Below are 15,645 nucleotides of genomic sequence, written 5' to 3'. Positions count from 1 at the left end.
ACCGGGGCTCCATGACGTCACACGGTTTTGTCGTGTATCATCGTGTTTCTGGTAAAGCCGGTTTGGAAGAAGCGCGGCCTCCTCCTGCCTCTCGGGGCTCCGCCGAGGCACCGAGCGGCGGCGGGGGCGGCGGGAGCGGCGGCATGGCGGTGCGGGCCTTCCCTCACTCCTGCTTCTTGGGGTTGTTGACGGCCACGTAGTGGTACAGCACGACCAGGAGGAAGAGCGAGACGCCCAGCATGTTGGCGAAGATGGCGAGCTGCACGTCCGTGATCATCCTGCGGGGAGAGCAACGCTCGCTGCCGTCCTGCACGGACCCGCGGCGGCGCCGGGCCCCGCGCCGCCCGGAGCGGGCCCGTCCCGCCCCAACGGAACCCCCGGCCCCCCTCCCGCCCGGTTCTCCCGGTGTCCCGGCTCTCTCTCCCCGCGGTTTCCCCGGTTCCCCCGGTTCCCCGCGCTCACGCTCCGGGCCCGCCGCTCCGACACGTCTCCCTGCACGCGCCACTTCCGGCCGCGGGGCACGGCGGGAGGCGCCTGGCCCCGGCGGTGACGTCACGGCAACCGGGCCCCGGCCAAGCGGAGGGCGCGAGGCTGCGGTGACATCACTAAGTGGGCGTGGCCGGCCCGCCCCTGCGCCCCGCCCCCTGGCGGCCGCCGGCGGCTCCTTCTCCATACAAGGCGCGGCGCGAGGGCGGGGCGGGGCCGAGCAGCCCCGGGCAGGCCGCGGCTAATTAGCGCTAATGACACCAGTGACAGCTCATTAGAGCTGATGACAGCGGGCCGCGCCGGGGGCTTTAGCGGGACGGGCAGCACTGGGCTCGGCTGGGCTGTGTGGAGGCACGCCGGGCTGCACTGCGCTGGAGGACACGGGAATCTCCCGGGACGCACTGGGGTGGGCTGGGGTCTTTGGGGGTCTCCAGCCGAGGGGCTCTAGAGCGAGTCCCGCCGGGGTCCTGCCCCCCCCGGTCCCCATCGCTGTCCCCCGAGCTGCGCTGGGGCAGAGCGGGGCCCCCGCTGTTCCCCAGGCTCGGCCGCAGAGACCCAGCGCGGTCTGGAGTCCCCCGGGACACGGCACAGCCACCCGCAGCCCCCCATGGCTCCCCCCGCAGCCTCTGAGCGCGCAGAGGAGGTGACACCATCCCCCGCTGGGAACAGCCACGGCTGGGACCGGGCCAAGCCCAGCCCCGAGCCCCTCAGCTCCCCGTCCCCCCCGTGTCTCCCTCCCCCGCATCCCCTTCCCCCTGTCCCTCCCCGCTCCAGCTGCCGGCAGCTGTTTGTGCTTAACCCGCACTCGCGGCTCCCCGCGGGCGGGGGGTTCCCGCGCCCTGACGTCACCGTGGGGCCGGGGCCAAGCCGTGATGTCACCGCGAGGCCGTGACGTCACCTCGTGGTCCGGGGAAGCCGTGGCATCACACTGGGCTCGGGGCCACGAGGGTGGCCGCGGTGTGACCGCCAGCGTTGCGGTGCCCCCGGTGTTCCCGGTGTCGGGGAGGGGCTGGGGGCGCGGGGCCCGGGCCGGTATTGGCACCGGGACGCGTCACCTGGCACAGGGTCACGGGCACGCGGGGACGTGGCACTGCCGGATGCGGGGCTGGGACCTGCCGCTGCTGTGCCAGTGCGGGGCTGAGCAGCGAGGGCACCGGTAGTCGGGGAGACGAGGGGCACCGTGCGCAGCCGGTGCCGGTGGCGGAGCCGCGGCAGTGGGGATCGATGGCCGCGGCGTGCCGGTGCCGCGGCGGTAGCTCCGGCCGCCTCGCTGGCCGCCCGCGCCCTGGCCCCCTGCCCGGCCTCTCTGGCTGCCCCAGCCCCGGCCCGGCCTAACGAGGAGCAGATGTGGCGGCGGCGGGGCCGGCGGGAGCCGCGGTGCCCAGCGCGGCTGGGGCGGGGGCCGCGGCGGGCAGGAAGCGGGGGGCCCCGGGGACCCCGGCGGCGGGCAGCCGCGGCGGGGCGGCTCTGGTGGCGAGGGGCTGGCCGAGGGGCGGCCGGGGGGAGGGCAGAGCCGAGCCGTGCCGTGCCGAGCCGCCCAGAGCCGCGGAGCCGCGACGGAACACCACATGCGGTCCTGAGCCGCGCCGGACCAGGCTGACCGAGCCGAGCGGAGCCGCCCCAGCCCAGCATGGCACCCTGGCTCTGGCCGTGCCTTCTGGCCGCACAGGCCCTGGCCGCCAACTTTCCCCCCCGGTATAGCCTCTACACCGGCGGGGCCGCCCCGCTCGCCCCCGGCCCGGCCGCGGCCCACAGCGGTGCCCGGGCCGCCAGCCGGCACAGGTAGGAGCCGAGAGCACCGGGACGCACCGGGGACACGGGCCGCAGCCCCCACCCAGCCCGGTGCCACGGGAACCCCGGCCCCGGGCAGGCACCGGCACGTGCCACGTCCAGTCCGGGGGCGGCGGGGGCGCGGTGGGTCCCGTCCGCGGGGGCGTCACCCCCGGGCCCGGGACGGGCGGGCAGGGGGCGCACGTGGGGGTCGGGGCCGCCGGTGCAGCGGGGCCGAGCATTCCGGGCCGGTCCTTGCTCGGCATCCACGCGCGGGTCAGCGCTGCCGGAGAGGGGAGAGGGGCCCGGACCTGCCCTCTCCCCATCCCCGTGCTGCCTCCTCCCGTGGGCAGCGCGGGGCCGCGGGGCCGCCCGTGTCCATGGGTCGGGGCGTTGCGGGGGCGCAGGGCCGGGGACGGCCCCACGCGGGATTGGGGTCACAGCACATCCACCGCGGACACATCGGCGCTGCAGCAGCGCGGCCGCAGGGCCGGGGCTGCCCCGGCCCCTCGGTTGCCCCGGGGGGATGGCAGGACCTGGCCGCAGCCCGGGCTCCCTGGGGAGGGGCAGCTCCGGCGGGGGCACGGACACGGTGGAGCCTCTACCTGCGGCTTTGAGGGCACAGCGGGGGCTCTGCTCGGGTCGGGGCGTGCAGCGCCCCATCCCCACGGCTCGGGGAGCTCGGGGGGTGCCCCCATATCCTGCCCTTGCAGGGGAGCTCTGGTCCCGTCCCACGCCTGGGATGGAGACAGCCCTGGTGGGACCCCAGGGCAGCCCGGGGGGCCCGGGGCCCCGCGGGTGCAGGGCTGGGATGGGGGGAGACGAGGGGGGCCGTCGGTCGGCGCAGGAATTCCCGGCGGCCCCCGGGGAGGAGCTGGAATCCAGCCGGGGCCTGAGGGGAACCAGCCGGGCTGACGGGAACCGGCCGCGCACCGGGGCCCCGCGGCGGGGACCCAGGGCAGGGGGCCGCTCCCCGGGGGGCTGGGGGGCCCGAGCGGGGCCCGGGCTTCGGATCCGGACCATATAAGGCTGCGACGGGGTCCCTGCAACGGGGCCAGGCTGGATCCCACGCGGGGGGGCCGGGGTCCCCATGGCCTGTGGCGCTGGGCTGGGCACCCGGTGCGGGGCTGCCCCGGCGGCACGGAGGGGACAGGGAGCACCGGGGCACGCAGGGTGCCCGTCCCTGGGCCGGGCAGCGCAGGATGCACAGCACGGCGTGATGGGCTGTGGGCACCCTCTCCTGGCAGGGCCCGTCCCCGCAGGGCTCCCGGGGGCAGCCGCATGGCGGGGGCTGCAGCCGCTTCTGCGGGGTCGCCAGGCACGGCTGAGGGGCCCTGGTGGGGCAAGACCCGGCCCATTAACCCTCCGCATCGGGCCGTGACGGTGCTACCGGTGGGGCTGGTTGGACAGGCACAGGAGCGCCCCGGGGGATCCGGGGTGTGGCCAGAGGGGCCGGGGTGTGCTGGGGGACCTGGGCAGTGCCCGGGGAGCTGGCGTGTGCCAGGGGAGGTCTGGAGCAGGGGCTGTTGCTGTGACTCTGCCCGGGTGATGCCCGATGCCTGCTCTACAGCAGGACAATGCCTGGTGTGTGGCGGGATGCTGTGCATGCTGTGTGCCGGGACAATGCCTGCTGCGTGCTGGGATGATGCTGGGTCCATGCTAGGGCAATGCCAGCGGCTGCTCCGTGCCGGGACAATGCCAGGTCCATGCTAGGGCAATGCCAGCGGCTGTGCCGTGCCAGGATGATGCCAGGTCCATGCTAGGGCAATGCCAGCGGCTGCTCTGTGCCGGGATGATGCCCCGTGGATGCGCAGTGTGTGCCCAGATGGTGCCCAGGTCCATACCAGGACAGTGCCCGGTGTGTGCCGGGGCGATGCCTGCGCGTCACCCTGTGCCAGCGTGTCCCGGGTGTGTGTCCTGACCCCTTCCCTCCGGCAGGAACTGGTGTGCCTACGTGGTGACACGCAGCGTGAGCTGCGTGGTGGAGGATGGCGTCGAGAGCTTCATCAAGCCAGACTATCAGCCCTGCCCCTGGGGGCAGCTCCAGTGCCCCCGCGTCCTGGCGTGAGTGGGGCCGGGCCGGGCTGGGGGGCTCCGGAGGGGTTCGGGGGGATCCGGGGGGGCCAGCGCAGAGCCAGGGCGAACCGCGGCCGCGCCGCCGCCGCTGCTGTTTACCCACCCTGGGGTCATGTTTACTTTTGCGCAAGAGTCAGCGACCTCAAGTGGTGCCGGAGGGTGACCGGCCACTGTCCCCCCCATCACGTGCAGCCAAAACCCTGGGGCACCCCGCAGCTCTCTGGGGTGACTCTGGTGTCGGGGTGACACCGGTGTCGGGGTGACTCTGGTGTCGGGGTGACGGGGCTGGGCAGAGCCAGCCTCCCGGCCGCTGAGCCGGGCACCGGCGCTGCTGGGTCCAGCTGCAGCCCGTGCTGGCCTTGGCCCTCTGGGGCAGCCCCAGATCCCTCCTGGCGCCCCCAACCCCCGTCCCCTCGCCTGCAGGTACCGCAGCTTCCTGCGGCCGCGCTACAAGGTGGCGCAGCGGACGGTGTCGGAGCTGGCCTGGCGCTGCTGCCAGGGGTTCTCGGGTCCGGACTGCAGCGAGGGCCCTTCGCCGGCCTCCCCCCAGCCCACCGGGCGCCCCCCGCCCCGCCCCGGCCGCCCCACGCTCTCTGGCTTCGGCAACCCCCTCAGTGGCCTGGGGGGCGAAGGTAGTGCCGGGGCGGGGGACGCGCTGTGGGGGACACGCCGGGGGGGATGTGACCGTGACCGTGACCCCGGCGGTGCATGGCAGGCGGCGGAGACACGGAGAAGGTGCGGCGGCTGGAGGAGCAGGTGCGGCGGCTGAGCGAGCAGCTGGAGGAGCTGCGCGCCGGGCAGGAGCCGCCCCGGGCGGCCGTGGAGGGGCAGCCCGGGGGCGAGCAGCCGGCGGACGCGGCCGCCCCCGCCGAGGTGCGGGAGGCGCTGAGCCACCTGCAGCGGCGCCTGGAGGAGCTGGAGACCCGACTGCGCCGCACCGAGGGCGGCCGCGACGGCCCGGGGGCCCCGGGGGGCCCAGGCACGGCGGCGCTGTACGAGCTGGAGCAGCGGCTGCAGGAGTTGTGCGCTGCGTGCACCACCGGCACCGAGGGGCTGCGGCGGCAGGCGGCCGAGGACCGGGAGCGCATGCGGGCGCTGGAGAAGCTGGTGAGCTCGGTGGACCAGCGCAACAAGGATGCGGTGGAGTCGGTGCAGCGGCACATCAGCAGCCTGAGCAGCCGCCTGGCCCCCGCCCCTGCGGCTCCTCCGGCCCCGGACCTGCTCCGCCGCCTGGCCGAGCTAGAGCGGCGGCTGGAGGGGCTGCCGGTGCCGGCAGCGGGGCCGGGGCAGGGCCCGGTGCTGGCGCGGCGGCTGGCCGAGCTGGAGGGGCGGCTGAACGCTTCCCGCGCCGGCCCGTGGCCCTCCGAGCCCGAGGGGCGGCCGGGCGGGCTGCCGGGGCGCCTGGCCAACCTCAGCCGGGCCGTGGAGGGGCTGGCGGCGAGCGGGGCGCAGCGCGGCGCCCGCCTGGACCAGCTCGAGGAGCTGCTGGCCCGCTGCGGCCACCCGTGCCCGGGGCAGGACGGGGTGCTGGACCCGCACCTCCGGCAGCCCGAGGACTCCGAGGGCGTCTGGGAGGACGGGCTGACCGGGACCCTGGGCGGGCTGCTGGGGGCGCGGGGGGAGGCGCTGGCCGAGGAGCTGGAGCGGCTCCGCAACAGGACAGGGCGGCTGGAGGCGGCTCTGGGGGACCTGGGCGGTGACCGCTGCTCCCGGCCCTGCGCCCCGCCGCCCCCCCGGGAGCCGGAGCAGCTCCCGCCCGGCCCCGCAGAGCCGGAGGAGGCGGATGCGCCGCTGGAGGGCTTCGGCGTCTTCGGGGGCACGGCGCCCTCGGAGCTGCGGGCGCTGCGGGGCGAGCTGGCGGCGGCGCTGGCGGCCCTGAGCGGGCTCAACGCCACGGTGGAGGGGCTGCAGGACGCGCTGGACGAGCAGGACGCCCGGCAGCGCCAGCTGGGCGCCCTCACCGACCGCGTGGTGGCCGAGCTGGACCAGGCGGCGGCGGCGGCGGCGGCGCGACAGGCCGAGAGCGAGGAGCGGCTGGAGGCGCTGGCGCGGGAGCTGGCGCGGGCCGGGGGCTGCCCCGCGGGGCTGGAGCCACGCGTGGCCAAGCTGGAGGGGGTCTGCGAGCAGCTGGAGGCGGTGGCCGGGGGGCTGCGGGGCGTCCGCGAGGGGCTGGGCCGGCACGTGGCGGGGCTGTGGGGCGCCGTGCGGGACCTGAACGCCACGGGCCGCGCCCACGCCGCCCTGCTGGACAAGGCGCTGGAGCTGCCGCCCCGGCTGGGCGCCCTCAACGCCAGCCTGGGGCACCTGCGCGGGGAACTGCAGCGCCTGGCACAGCGGGAGCGACACGGTGCGGGCACGGGAACGGGGGGCGGGGGGATACGGGGGGCTGGGGGATACGGGGAACTGGGGCATCAGGGACTGGGGGGATGGGGGCATATGGGGCACCGTGGGGACCGCGGGGGGACGTGGAGCGTGGTGGGCACGTGGGGCTGCGGGAACGGTGGTGGAGATGGGGGGACACGGAGATGGGGGGACACGGAGATGGGGGGACAGGGGGGCACTGGGGAGTGCTGCAGTGGGGTGTGGGGAGGCAGGGGCGTGGCTGGGTGATGCTGTGGTGTGGGGGCACAAGAGCACAGGAGGATCCCGACTGTGGGGCTGTGGTGTGTGGGGACAAAGGGACATCACGCATGGGGGCACCAGCCATGGGGCCAAGGTGGCTCTAACGCACTCTTCCCTCCAGGCCCCCCTGGCCCCCCTGGACCTGCTGGCCCCATGGGAGAGACAGGCCCTCCTGGCCCCGCTGGGCCCCCTGGCAAGGATGGAGAACAGGGTCCCATGGGCCCCCCCGGTAAGGCTCAGCCCCCCCGTGTGCCCTGACCATGCAGGCGTGGCCAGACCCTGTCCCCGGGGTCCTGCCCCAAGCTGGCCCTGCAGCAGCCCCTCCTCATCTTTCCTGCAGGGCTGCCTGGAGAGAGAGGTAGGACCGGGGCTGGGGGCTGGGAGGGGCTGTGGGGAGCTGGGAGGGGCTGTGGGGGGCTGGGAGGGGCTGTGGGGGACTGTGGGGGGCTGTGGGGGTCTGGGAGGGGCTGTGGGGAGCTGGGAGGAGCAGGGAGGGGCTGGGAGGGGCTGTGGCCTGGGGGCTTGCAAGGGGAGCAGGGGGCAGTGTGGGCTGGCGTGGGGAGGCACAGGGCACTGGGGAGCAGGGGGCTTGGACACGGTGCAGACGTGGTCAGGGAGGGGCACGGACGCTGAAGGGGCGGTGTGGAGGGGTCACGGTGTGGCTGCTGGGCTGCGGAGGGCACCGGGGTGGCGGAGGGCACCGGGGTGAGGGAGGGGCTCACAGGGGTGCCACGTCCTGACCCCGTGCCCAGGCGAGGTCGGGGAGCCGGGCTCGGTGCCCCGCGTGGCGTTCTCGGCTGCCCTGAGCACGCAGCGCTCGGAGCCGGGCACCGTCTCCTTCGACCAGGTGCTGCTCAACGACGGCGGCGCCTACGACCCCGAGACAGGTGAGGGCCCAGGGCGCGGTGGGGGTGCTCTGGGGGCTGTGGGGGAGTTTTGGGGTGATGATGTTGCAGGAGGGGCTGCGGGGTGGGCGGTGGCTGCAGAGTCACAGGGGGAACACGATGCGGTGTGTGATGGTGGCCGGGGGTTCTCGGGTGGGGTCGTGCCTGTCCCGGGACGGCCGCTGGCCGTGGGGGCTGCAGGAGATGCGGCCCTGCGGGCACCGGGGGTCCCTGCAGGTCCCTGATGCGCTCCCGCTGCCGCAGGCACGTTCACGGCGCCGGTGCCCGGGCGGTACCTGGTGAGCGCGGTGCTGACGGGGCACCGGGGAGAGGCGCTGGAGGCCGTCCTGTCCCGCTCCGGCCACGGCATCGCCCGCCTCGACTCGGCCGGGTTCCAGCCCGAGGGGCTGGAGAAGGGGCCCGTGGCCGCGCAGGGCCCCAGCCCCGGCGCCCTCGGCGTCTTCAGCCTCCTGCTGCCGCTGGCGGCCGGCGAGACGCTGTGCGTGGACCTGGTGTCGGGGCGCCTGGCCCACGCCCCCGACGAGCCCCTCACCGTCTTCAGCGCCGCCCTGCTCTACGACGCCGACGAGCCCTAGGGCTGCCGGTCCCCCGCCGGGGCACAGCCAGGCCGGGGGGTCCCCACGCCCTGCCGGGACCCCCACCCCTCACCGCCTTATTTATCAGCACCCCCAGCCCTCCTCGCTGTCCCTCTGTCACACACTCCTGCCCCACACCGCCCACCCTGGCCTCCCCCCGCCCCACGGCCCCCGGCCCCCACTGCCCCCACGATAAAGATGCGGCACCGGGTTTTGTACCCACGGCTCCTGTTCCGTCCCTCGCCGGGGGGACGGGCTGGGGAGGGGCCTGGTCACTGCCACGTGGGGCCGTGGTGGCCCCAGCAGTGTCACCCCTGTGCACAGCAGGGTGGGGTTTGGGGGGCTGTGGTGTGACTGGGATGGGCTCGGTTCCAAGGACACCCGGAGGTTCTGGCACCTTCCAGGTGCTGTGGCCGTGTCCGGGTGTGCTGGGGCACCTCCAGTGCACCCCGTCCCCCCAGGGTTGGGTTCTTCGTTAGGGTTGGTGTGGGAGAGGCTCAGTGCGTGGCTGTTCTGCTAACGCAGCTCCACTGCTGGGGATGTGGAAAAACGTGAGAAAATATCATCAAATCCCAGGATGGTTTCAGTGAAAAGAGATCTTCAAGCCCACTCAGTGCCACCCCTGCCATGGCAGGGACACCTCCCACTGTCCCAGGCTGCTCCAGCCCCAGGGTCCAGCCTGGCCTTGGGCACTGCCAGGGATCCAGGGGCAGCCACAGCTGTTCTGGGCACCCTGTGCCAGGGCCTGCCCACCCTGCCAGGGAACAATTCCTGCCCAAAATCCCATCCATCCTTTCCCTGTGGCACTGGAAGCCATTCCCTGGCTCCTGTCCCTCCATCCCTTGTCCCGAGTCCCTCTCCAGCTCTCCTGGAGCCCCTTTAGGCCCTGCAGGGGCTCTGAGCTCTCCCTGGATCCTTCTCCTCTCCAGGTGAGCACCCCCAGCTCTCCCAGCCTGAGAGGAGATTCAGCCCTTGGAGCATTTCCATGGCCTCCTCTGGACCCACTTTTATCAGTTTAAGTTTAGGATCAACGGATCCCTGCTCACACACAGCCATTCTGGCACTGCACAGCCGGGCTCTCATCCTGTCCTGCCCTGAGGCAGCAAATCCCAGCTGGACCAGAACCTTTGGGAAATTATTCCTCTGGGATGGCATTCCCATTGTCAGCAGAAGGTGGAGATCCAGAGCCACAACAGTAATCCTTGAAGAGGGGGAAATTGAAAACCAGGAAGGGCTCAGTCTCTCTGTCTTGTCCCTCCCCTGTGTCCACTTGGGAGATTCTCTGTCCCATCCTGGGTGATGACAACTCCGTCCCCTCACTGCCCAGGGGGTGCAAAGGGAAGGAGAGATTCCTGCTGGTGACTGTCTGAGATTTACCAGTCTTAGGAGGGTCACTGTCCTCCTAACCATGAGAAGAAAGGGTTTTATAAGGAAAATGAGTGTGCCAGTCTTCCTCCAGCTCCTAGAATCATGGAATCGTTAGGACTGGAAAAGTCCCCGGACACCATCGGGTTTTCCTGACCATTCCCCCAGCACTGACCCCTGTCCCCAAGTGCCACATCCACAGGGCCTTTAAATTCCTACAGGGATGGGGACTCCAAACCTCCCTGGGCAGCTGTGCCAGGGCTGGAGAGCCCTTCCCAGGGAGGAATTGTTCCCAAAATCCAACCTGAGCCTGCCCTGGCCCAGCCTGAGGCCATTTCCCCGTGTCCTGTCCCTGTTCCCTGGGAGCACAGCCCGACCCCCCCTGGCTGTCCCCTCCTGTCAGGAGCTGTGCAGAGCCACAAGGTCCCCCCTGAGCCTCCTTTTCTCCAGGCTCAGCCCCTTCCCAGCTCCCTCAGCCTCTCCTGGGACTCTGTGCCCTTGCAGTCCCATGGACTGTTCTGACCTGCCCGTTCTGAGCTGGATCATTTTCAGGGTTAATCCCCCTCCAGGATCTGGGCATGGGTAGAGCGGTGCTGTGGGGCGCTGCAGGCTCCTTTTGGCAGGGCAGGACGGGCTGAGGCAGCTGAGGAAGATTATCCTTTATCCATTATCCATTAACCCTCATTATCCATGAAAGCATTCCAGAAAGTGAGATGGACAATGAACCCACAGAGGAGGGGAGGATCAGCTGCCCTGGATCTGCTGCGTTTGCAGACAGCCTGGGAAGTGAGAGGGGCCCTAATTATCCCTGATAATTAGTCAGGGATAAGTGTGCCTGAGGATGGCAGGGAGCCCCGGTGTGCAGGGATGTCCCACCCGGGCATTGTCATTCCTGGGGGGGGAATTGGAAGGGGGTGATCAAGTGAAACTGAAACCAGCAGCTGGAATGTCGGAGGTGTCACTCCCTGCCAGGCACACCAGGGACACAGCCACCCCCTGGCCTCAAGGACCACGTCCCCCTTGACCTCAGCTCGGGCTGGGGAGTGCAGGGAGCCACGGGGTCAGTGCTGGCGCCGGGCACTTCCAGAGCTGTAATTCCAGGACATCTGGAGTCTCTCCTGTGCTGCAGAGGCACCGCGATGGGAACTGCAGGAGAATGTCCTGGACACTGACACGGTCAGTTCCGAGAGAGGGGACAGCCCTGTCCCTGCCCTAAAATCAACAATCGCCTTTTCTGTGCCCGGGCAGCCTCACGGGGGTTCTGCCACGGGGAGCTGTGGCCCCAGGCTCTGCTGTCCATGGATTCATTGGCACAGATCAGTCACAGCATCTCTGCCTCGGTAGAGGCACCCCAAGAAACCCCTGGGGGTTTCATGGAAGCGCAGAATGATTCAGGTGGGACCTCGAAGCTCCTCCGTTCCACCCCCTGCCGTGGACAGGAGCACCTTCCATGAGAACAGGCTGTGCATGTCCAGATGTCCGTGTGTCTGTCTGTCTGTCTGTGTCGGTGTTAAAGGAAATTCCCTGTCCGAGCACTCTGGAGCTGCTCTGGCAGCCCCACTTGCCCACCTGAGCTGCAGCTGCATCCTCCAGGGCCCCTCAGTCACAGGAGGGACTCCTCCCTCACCAGCTCAGTCCCGGCTTTCCCATCACAGGGTCTCAGGTGTCCCAGGCTTTAAAATAATTTAATCTTGGTGCAATAATTAGTAACAAAATGATAACCTGAGCTGGTGCCCCTGAGAAGGGACCCAGAACAGAGGAACCCCTGGGCTCTCACCCCCTGCCAGCCTGAGCACAGGGAAGTGTGGGGGCTGCTGGCTCCTGCTGTGTCTGCACTGCATTGATCCAAGTGCCAAACAGAACAGAGTTGAGGGAACAGGATTGTGATGGGGCAGAAATGATCATCGATTTTAAGTCACAAAGGATTCCCAAAAGTCATTTATTATCAGTGGCGTGATCATTCTCCACTTGCTAACAGGCTGGGCCGGGCAGTCTCCATCCAGCAGGCTGCTCCCAGCTGGGATAGGAGCTCCTGGCACAGCCAAGCTCTTCCTGAAGAGCCTTCCTGTCCCCAGGGACCTCCACAGCTCCTCGGCTGCAGTCCCTGTAAAACGACAGCCCTGTCTGATTGCACTGCTGTGGAGCCCCATCTCTGGTGCAGCTCCTCCAGCCAGGCTTCTCCTGCCCCTCCTGTGCCCACTCGGACCCTGCCCCTCAGGAATTCCAGTTCCCAGCACAGGGGGCATCTCCCAGAGCCTCAGCCTGTCCCGGGTGGCAGGGGAGCTTTAAAGGTTATTGGAGAAGCTCTGCTGCTGAGCCACAGGCTGCAGAGAGGAGCCCAGGATTTCTGAACTCCTTCAGACAGGAGCCCTGGCAAGGCTGGATCCAGGCTTGGCCCCAGATTCTCAACAGTTTAAGTAACTTTGTCCCATAGGATTAAAGACTGCAAGAGCAGCTATTATTGTGTAAAATGAATTATTTATTATGACAAATGATTGGATGAAAGATCTCATTTAGAATTATTTACTACACAGTACAAAAGCCAAAACTGCTTAGTAGTGTATAGTGTAGTATAATATAATGCACTATCTCAAAGCAATTATATTAAAGCAATTACACCAAAGCAAGCAAAAAGAAGCAATTATTAAGCAGAGTTTGATGTAACTCAGCACACCAGGTGGGCAGCTCTCTTCTCTTAAATACCCCAGGGGTATCCTTGGGGGGTGTTGGAGGCTTCTCAAGGGAGAAAACTTCCTACACACACCCCAAGAAGGAACATGTGAGGAGCAGCATCTGAGACTGGACTGGGCTTCCACAGTGTGAAGTGAAAGGATTCCAGGCACGTCTCCAGCTCAGCCTGGCAGCTCAATGACCAGAGCTCAGCATCCTGCTACACTGCTGGAAAGGGAAGCAGCCCTGAGGCTTCCCTCTGACTCCAAGATCAGTCTGAAAATTGAGAACTCCTGGTGAGCTGGGCAGCCCTTTGTGTTTTGGGTTGGTTTTGGGGTGTTGTGGAGGGTTTGGTTTTTTGTTTGTTTGTTTGGTTGGTTTTTGTTTGTTTGTTTTTTGGAGGGGGGAGCAGTATAAGTGATTAATATCCCCTGACAGAATTGGCTGTCCCCCAGTTGTCCACAATCCATCACCATTTGGAGCTGCCTCCGACTTTCCCCCTCACCTCTCTTCTCCTGCTGAGCTCCCTCTCATGCACAGACCCAGGGACTGTCAGGTCTGGCCTTTGGCCCACGGTCAGAGTCCTCCCAGCACACTGTCCCCATGGATGTGACAATCCCGCCCTTCCCAGAACACCCTGATTCGTGTCACCCCGCAAAGAGCAGCCCGAGGATCTGGACTGGTGTTGAGTCACTCTGCTCGTCCCAGCTGCTCTGCACGTGTGGAAGCCCCCAGCCCTGCTCCAGTCCTGCTCCAGTCCTGCTCCATCCTGCTCCAGCCCTGCTCCAGTTCTGCTCCATCCTGCTCCATCCTGCTCCAGTTCTGCTCCAGTTCTGCTCCATCCTGCTCCGTGCTGGGAGGGGTTCAGCTCCTCTGGGCCCCCCCAGCAGCCCTGGCACGGCCCTGTCCCTGCAGGATGAGAGCCCCGGGCTGGGCTGTGTGGGGAACCCACTGCTGTGTCAGTCTGGGCTCGCTGCAGCCTGCAGCCCTCGCTCCCTGCTCCTCTCCACCACACAGAGGCAGCGGGACTGCAGCATTCCAGCTGCAGCATTCCAGCTGCAGCATTCCAGCTGCTCCCTCCTCTCCAGCCCCTTCCAGCTGCCTCTGCTGTGGCACTGGAGCCAGGGCTGCTCCTGTCTGAGCACTGCTGCTGCTGCTGCTGCTGCTGCTGTCTGAGCACTGCTGCTGCTGCTGCTGCTGTCTGAGCACTGCTGCTGCTGCTCCTGTCTGAGCACTGCTGCTGCTGCTGCTGCTCCTGTCTGAGCACTGCTGCTGCTGCTGCTGCTCCTGTCTGAGCACTGCTGCTGCTGCTGCTGCTCCTGGCTGAGCATTGCTGCTGCTGCTGCTGCTGCTGCTGCACCTGCAGCCACCTGTGGCCCCCCCTCCCGGCTCCTCCTGCCCGTGGTTCCTCTCCACGGCTGATTCTGTCTCTGAGTCCTTGGCTGCCTCAGAGGTTCAGTCAGTTCTTCCAGGCTGGGAATCCAATCCCCAAATCCCACACCTCAGAATCCAATCCCCAAATCCCACACCTCGGAATCCAATCCCCAAATCCCACACCTAAAACTGCTTTTTGTGACCAGACACGGGCGTGGAACGTTCTCTCTGCATCTGTCATTCATTGCCCTTCCCCAAAACGCAGCCTGAACGTTTCCCTTCCCTTCTGGCCCAGCTGAGGTTTGGATGGAGATGCAGGGAGCTCACGGGGAAACACCTCCAGGCACTGGCACCTCAGCCAAAGGATAAGCTAAGGATCATAATAATAACAATAATAACAATAACAACAACAACAATAATAATAATGATGATGATTATGATTATGATAATAATAATAATGATGATGATAAATGCTCAGCTAAAGATAAACAGGAGCCAACTCCTCACAGCCACCTGGCACAGGAATTTTGTACCTTGGTACATTTTGTACCACTCTAATAAGAGCCAAAATTCTCTGCAGATTCAAGGGGTCGTACCTTTAACCACAAAAAAACTACAGCAGAACTTTAAAAGCATTTTCTCATTTTCTCATTTACCTTTATTTTTGTAAGTATCACAGGACTTCCTTCCCTGCTCCGTGAAGGGGCCATACAAATCATCAGGCACCAGAACCACTTTCCTGCCTGGGGAGGACTCTGGATCATCCTCCTGGAAGGAAATGAAACAGTTTCCCCCAAGTTAATGTAAATAACATTAAATTTAAAATTCAAACAGTTTCCTGTTGCTGCCAGTGCAGCAAACCAGGAACAGGTGATGCCTTCACAGTTATGGAAAGAACACAGCAATTCCTCAAGAACAGCCACAAGTCCTCCTCATTCTGAAAAAAAGTCCTCAAATATTATGTGTACATTTGCTATCCTCTCACCTAATAGAAATTCACATGCGGGAAAATGCACTTTTAGAAATAGCTGATAGAAAAACACACAGAGTGACCACCATGACAAGCACCACTGCACAGGAATCTTACACAGACACAAAAATAAAGCAGTATTTCTGTGACATTTGGACTCTGGAGAACCTGCTCCTGCTGTGGGATTTCAGATTTGCACCTCCACAACCCCCTGAGACGGGCACAAAGGGCCCAGGCTGGAGGTGAGGCCCCTCTGGCTGCAGAGCTCCCCGAGCTCCTCTGTTTGAGGGGATCCCTGTGCACACAGAGCAGCACAGAGCGATCCCTCCTCCTGTGTTTGTGCTCTGAGCACCCCCTGCCTCCCCGCAGCTGCCACAGAAACTCCTGAGGTGCCTTAAGGGAACCACCACACATTAAACACCGCCTGCAGCACAGGACAGAGCCCAGGATTTTACACAATTTCTCTCTGAATCTTCAGAAATGCTTCAACAACTCTGCCACCCACCTTTTCTCTCTCTCAGTGAAGTCTCAAATCATCCCCGACGTTCCCAAATGCACAACTTCGGCCACGAGCGTCCCCTTGCTGTGTTGGACGCACTAAAAACAGTAAAAATCCTTTAACTGCAGCCCCGGTGTGCCGTACGAGGGAGTGCAGATGGCTCCAACCCCCCGTGCCCCTTCAGGGTGCCCTGCACCCCTCGATGAGAGCCCCGAGTCCCGATTTGCCCTCGGGCTGCTCCGGCCGTGCCTCCACATGGGCAGGAATTTCCCGGGCCGTGCAGAGCTGCACCCGCAGCCGGACCGGGAGGTTTGGGGCAGTTCACGCTCAGGT

At 66.7% G+C, this 15,645-nt stretch overlaps 2 protein-coding genes across 3 annotated transcripts; one reads left to right on the top strand and one right to left on the bottom strand.

Moving 5' to 3' along the window:
- Positions 1–25: 25 nt before the first annotated feature.
- OST4 (oligosaccharyltransferase complex subunit 4, non-catalytic) lies at positions 26–620 on the bottom strand. Its single transcript, XM_063422341.1, has 2 exons — positions 463–620; positions 26–278 (listed from the first exon to the last, which is right to left on the bottom strand). Exon 2 carries the CDS (start codon positions 275–277, stop codon positions 164–166), a length of 114 nt encoding a protein of 37 aa, XP_063278411.1. The 5' UTR covers position 278; positions 463–620; the 3' UTR covers positions 26–163.
- Positions 621–1,954: 1,334 nt separating this feature from the next.
- EMILIN1 (elastin microfibril interfacer 1) lies at positions 1,955–8,458 on the top strand. 2 transcript variants are annotated; one of them, XM_063422321.1, is made up of 8 exons: positions 1,960–2,268; positions 4,195–4,320; positions 4,756–4,964; positions 5,048–6,679; positions 7,076–7,183; positions 7,295–7,312; positions 7,707–7,841; positions 8,103–8,458. In XM_063422321.1, the coding sequence occupies exons 1-8, from the start codon at positions 2,117–2,119 to the stop codon at positions 8,432–8,434; spliced, it is 2,712 nt and encodes a 903-aa protein (XP_063278391.1). In that variant the 5' UTR covers positions 1,960–2,116; the 3' UTR covers positions 8,435–8,458. The 2 variants fall into 2 exon arrangements, with proteins under 2 accessions (XP_063278399.1, XP_063278391.1); XM_063422329.1 differs by lacking the exon at positions 7,295–7,312 and having other exon boundaries at positions 1,955–2,268.
- The last annotated feature ends 7,187 nt before the right edge of the window (positions 8,459–15,645 follow it).

The sequence above is a fragment of the Prinia subflava genome, chromosome 2 (genome assembly GCF_021018805.1).
Source record: "Prinia subflava isolate CZ2003 ecotype Zambia chromosome 2, Cam_Psub_1.2, whole genome shotgun sequence".
Taxonomy (NCBI): Eukaryota; Metazoa; Chordata; class Aves; order Passeriformes; family Cisticolidae; genus Prinia; species Prinia subflava.
The sequence above is the reverse complement of the archived record's forward strand: the minus strand, read 5'-3'. Positions and strand labels throughout refer to the sequence as shown.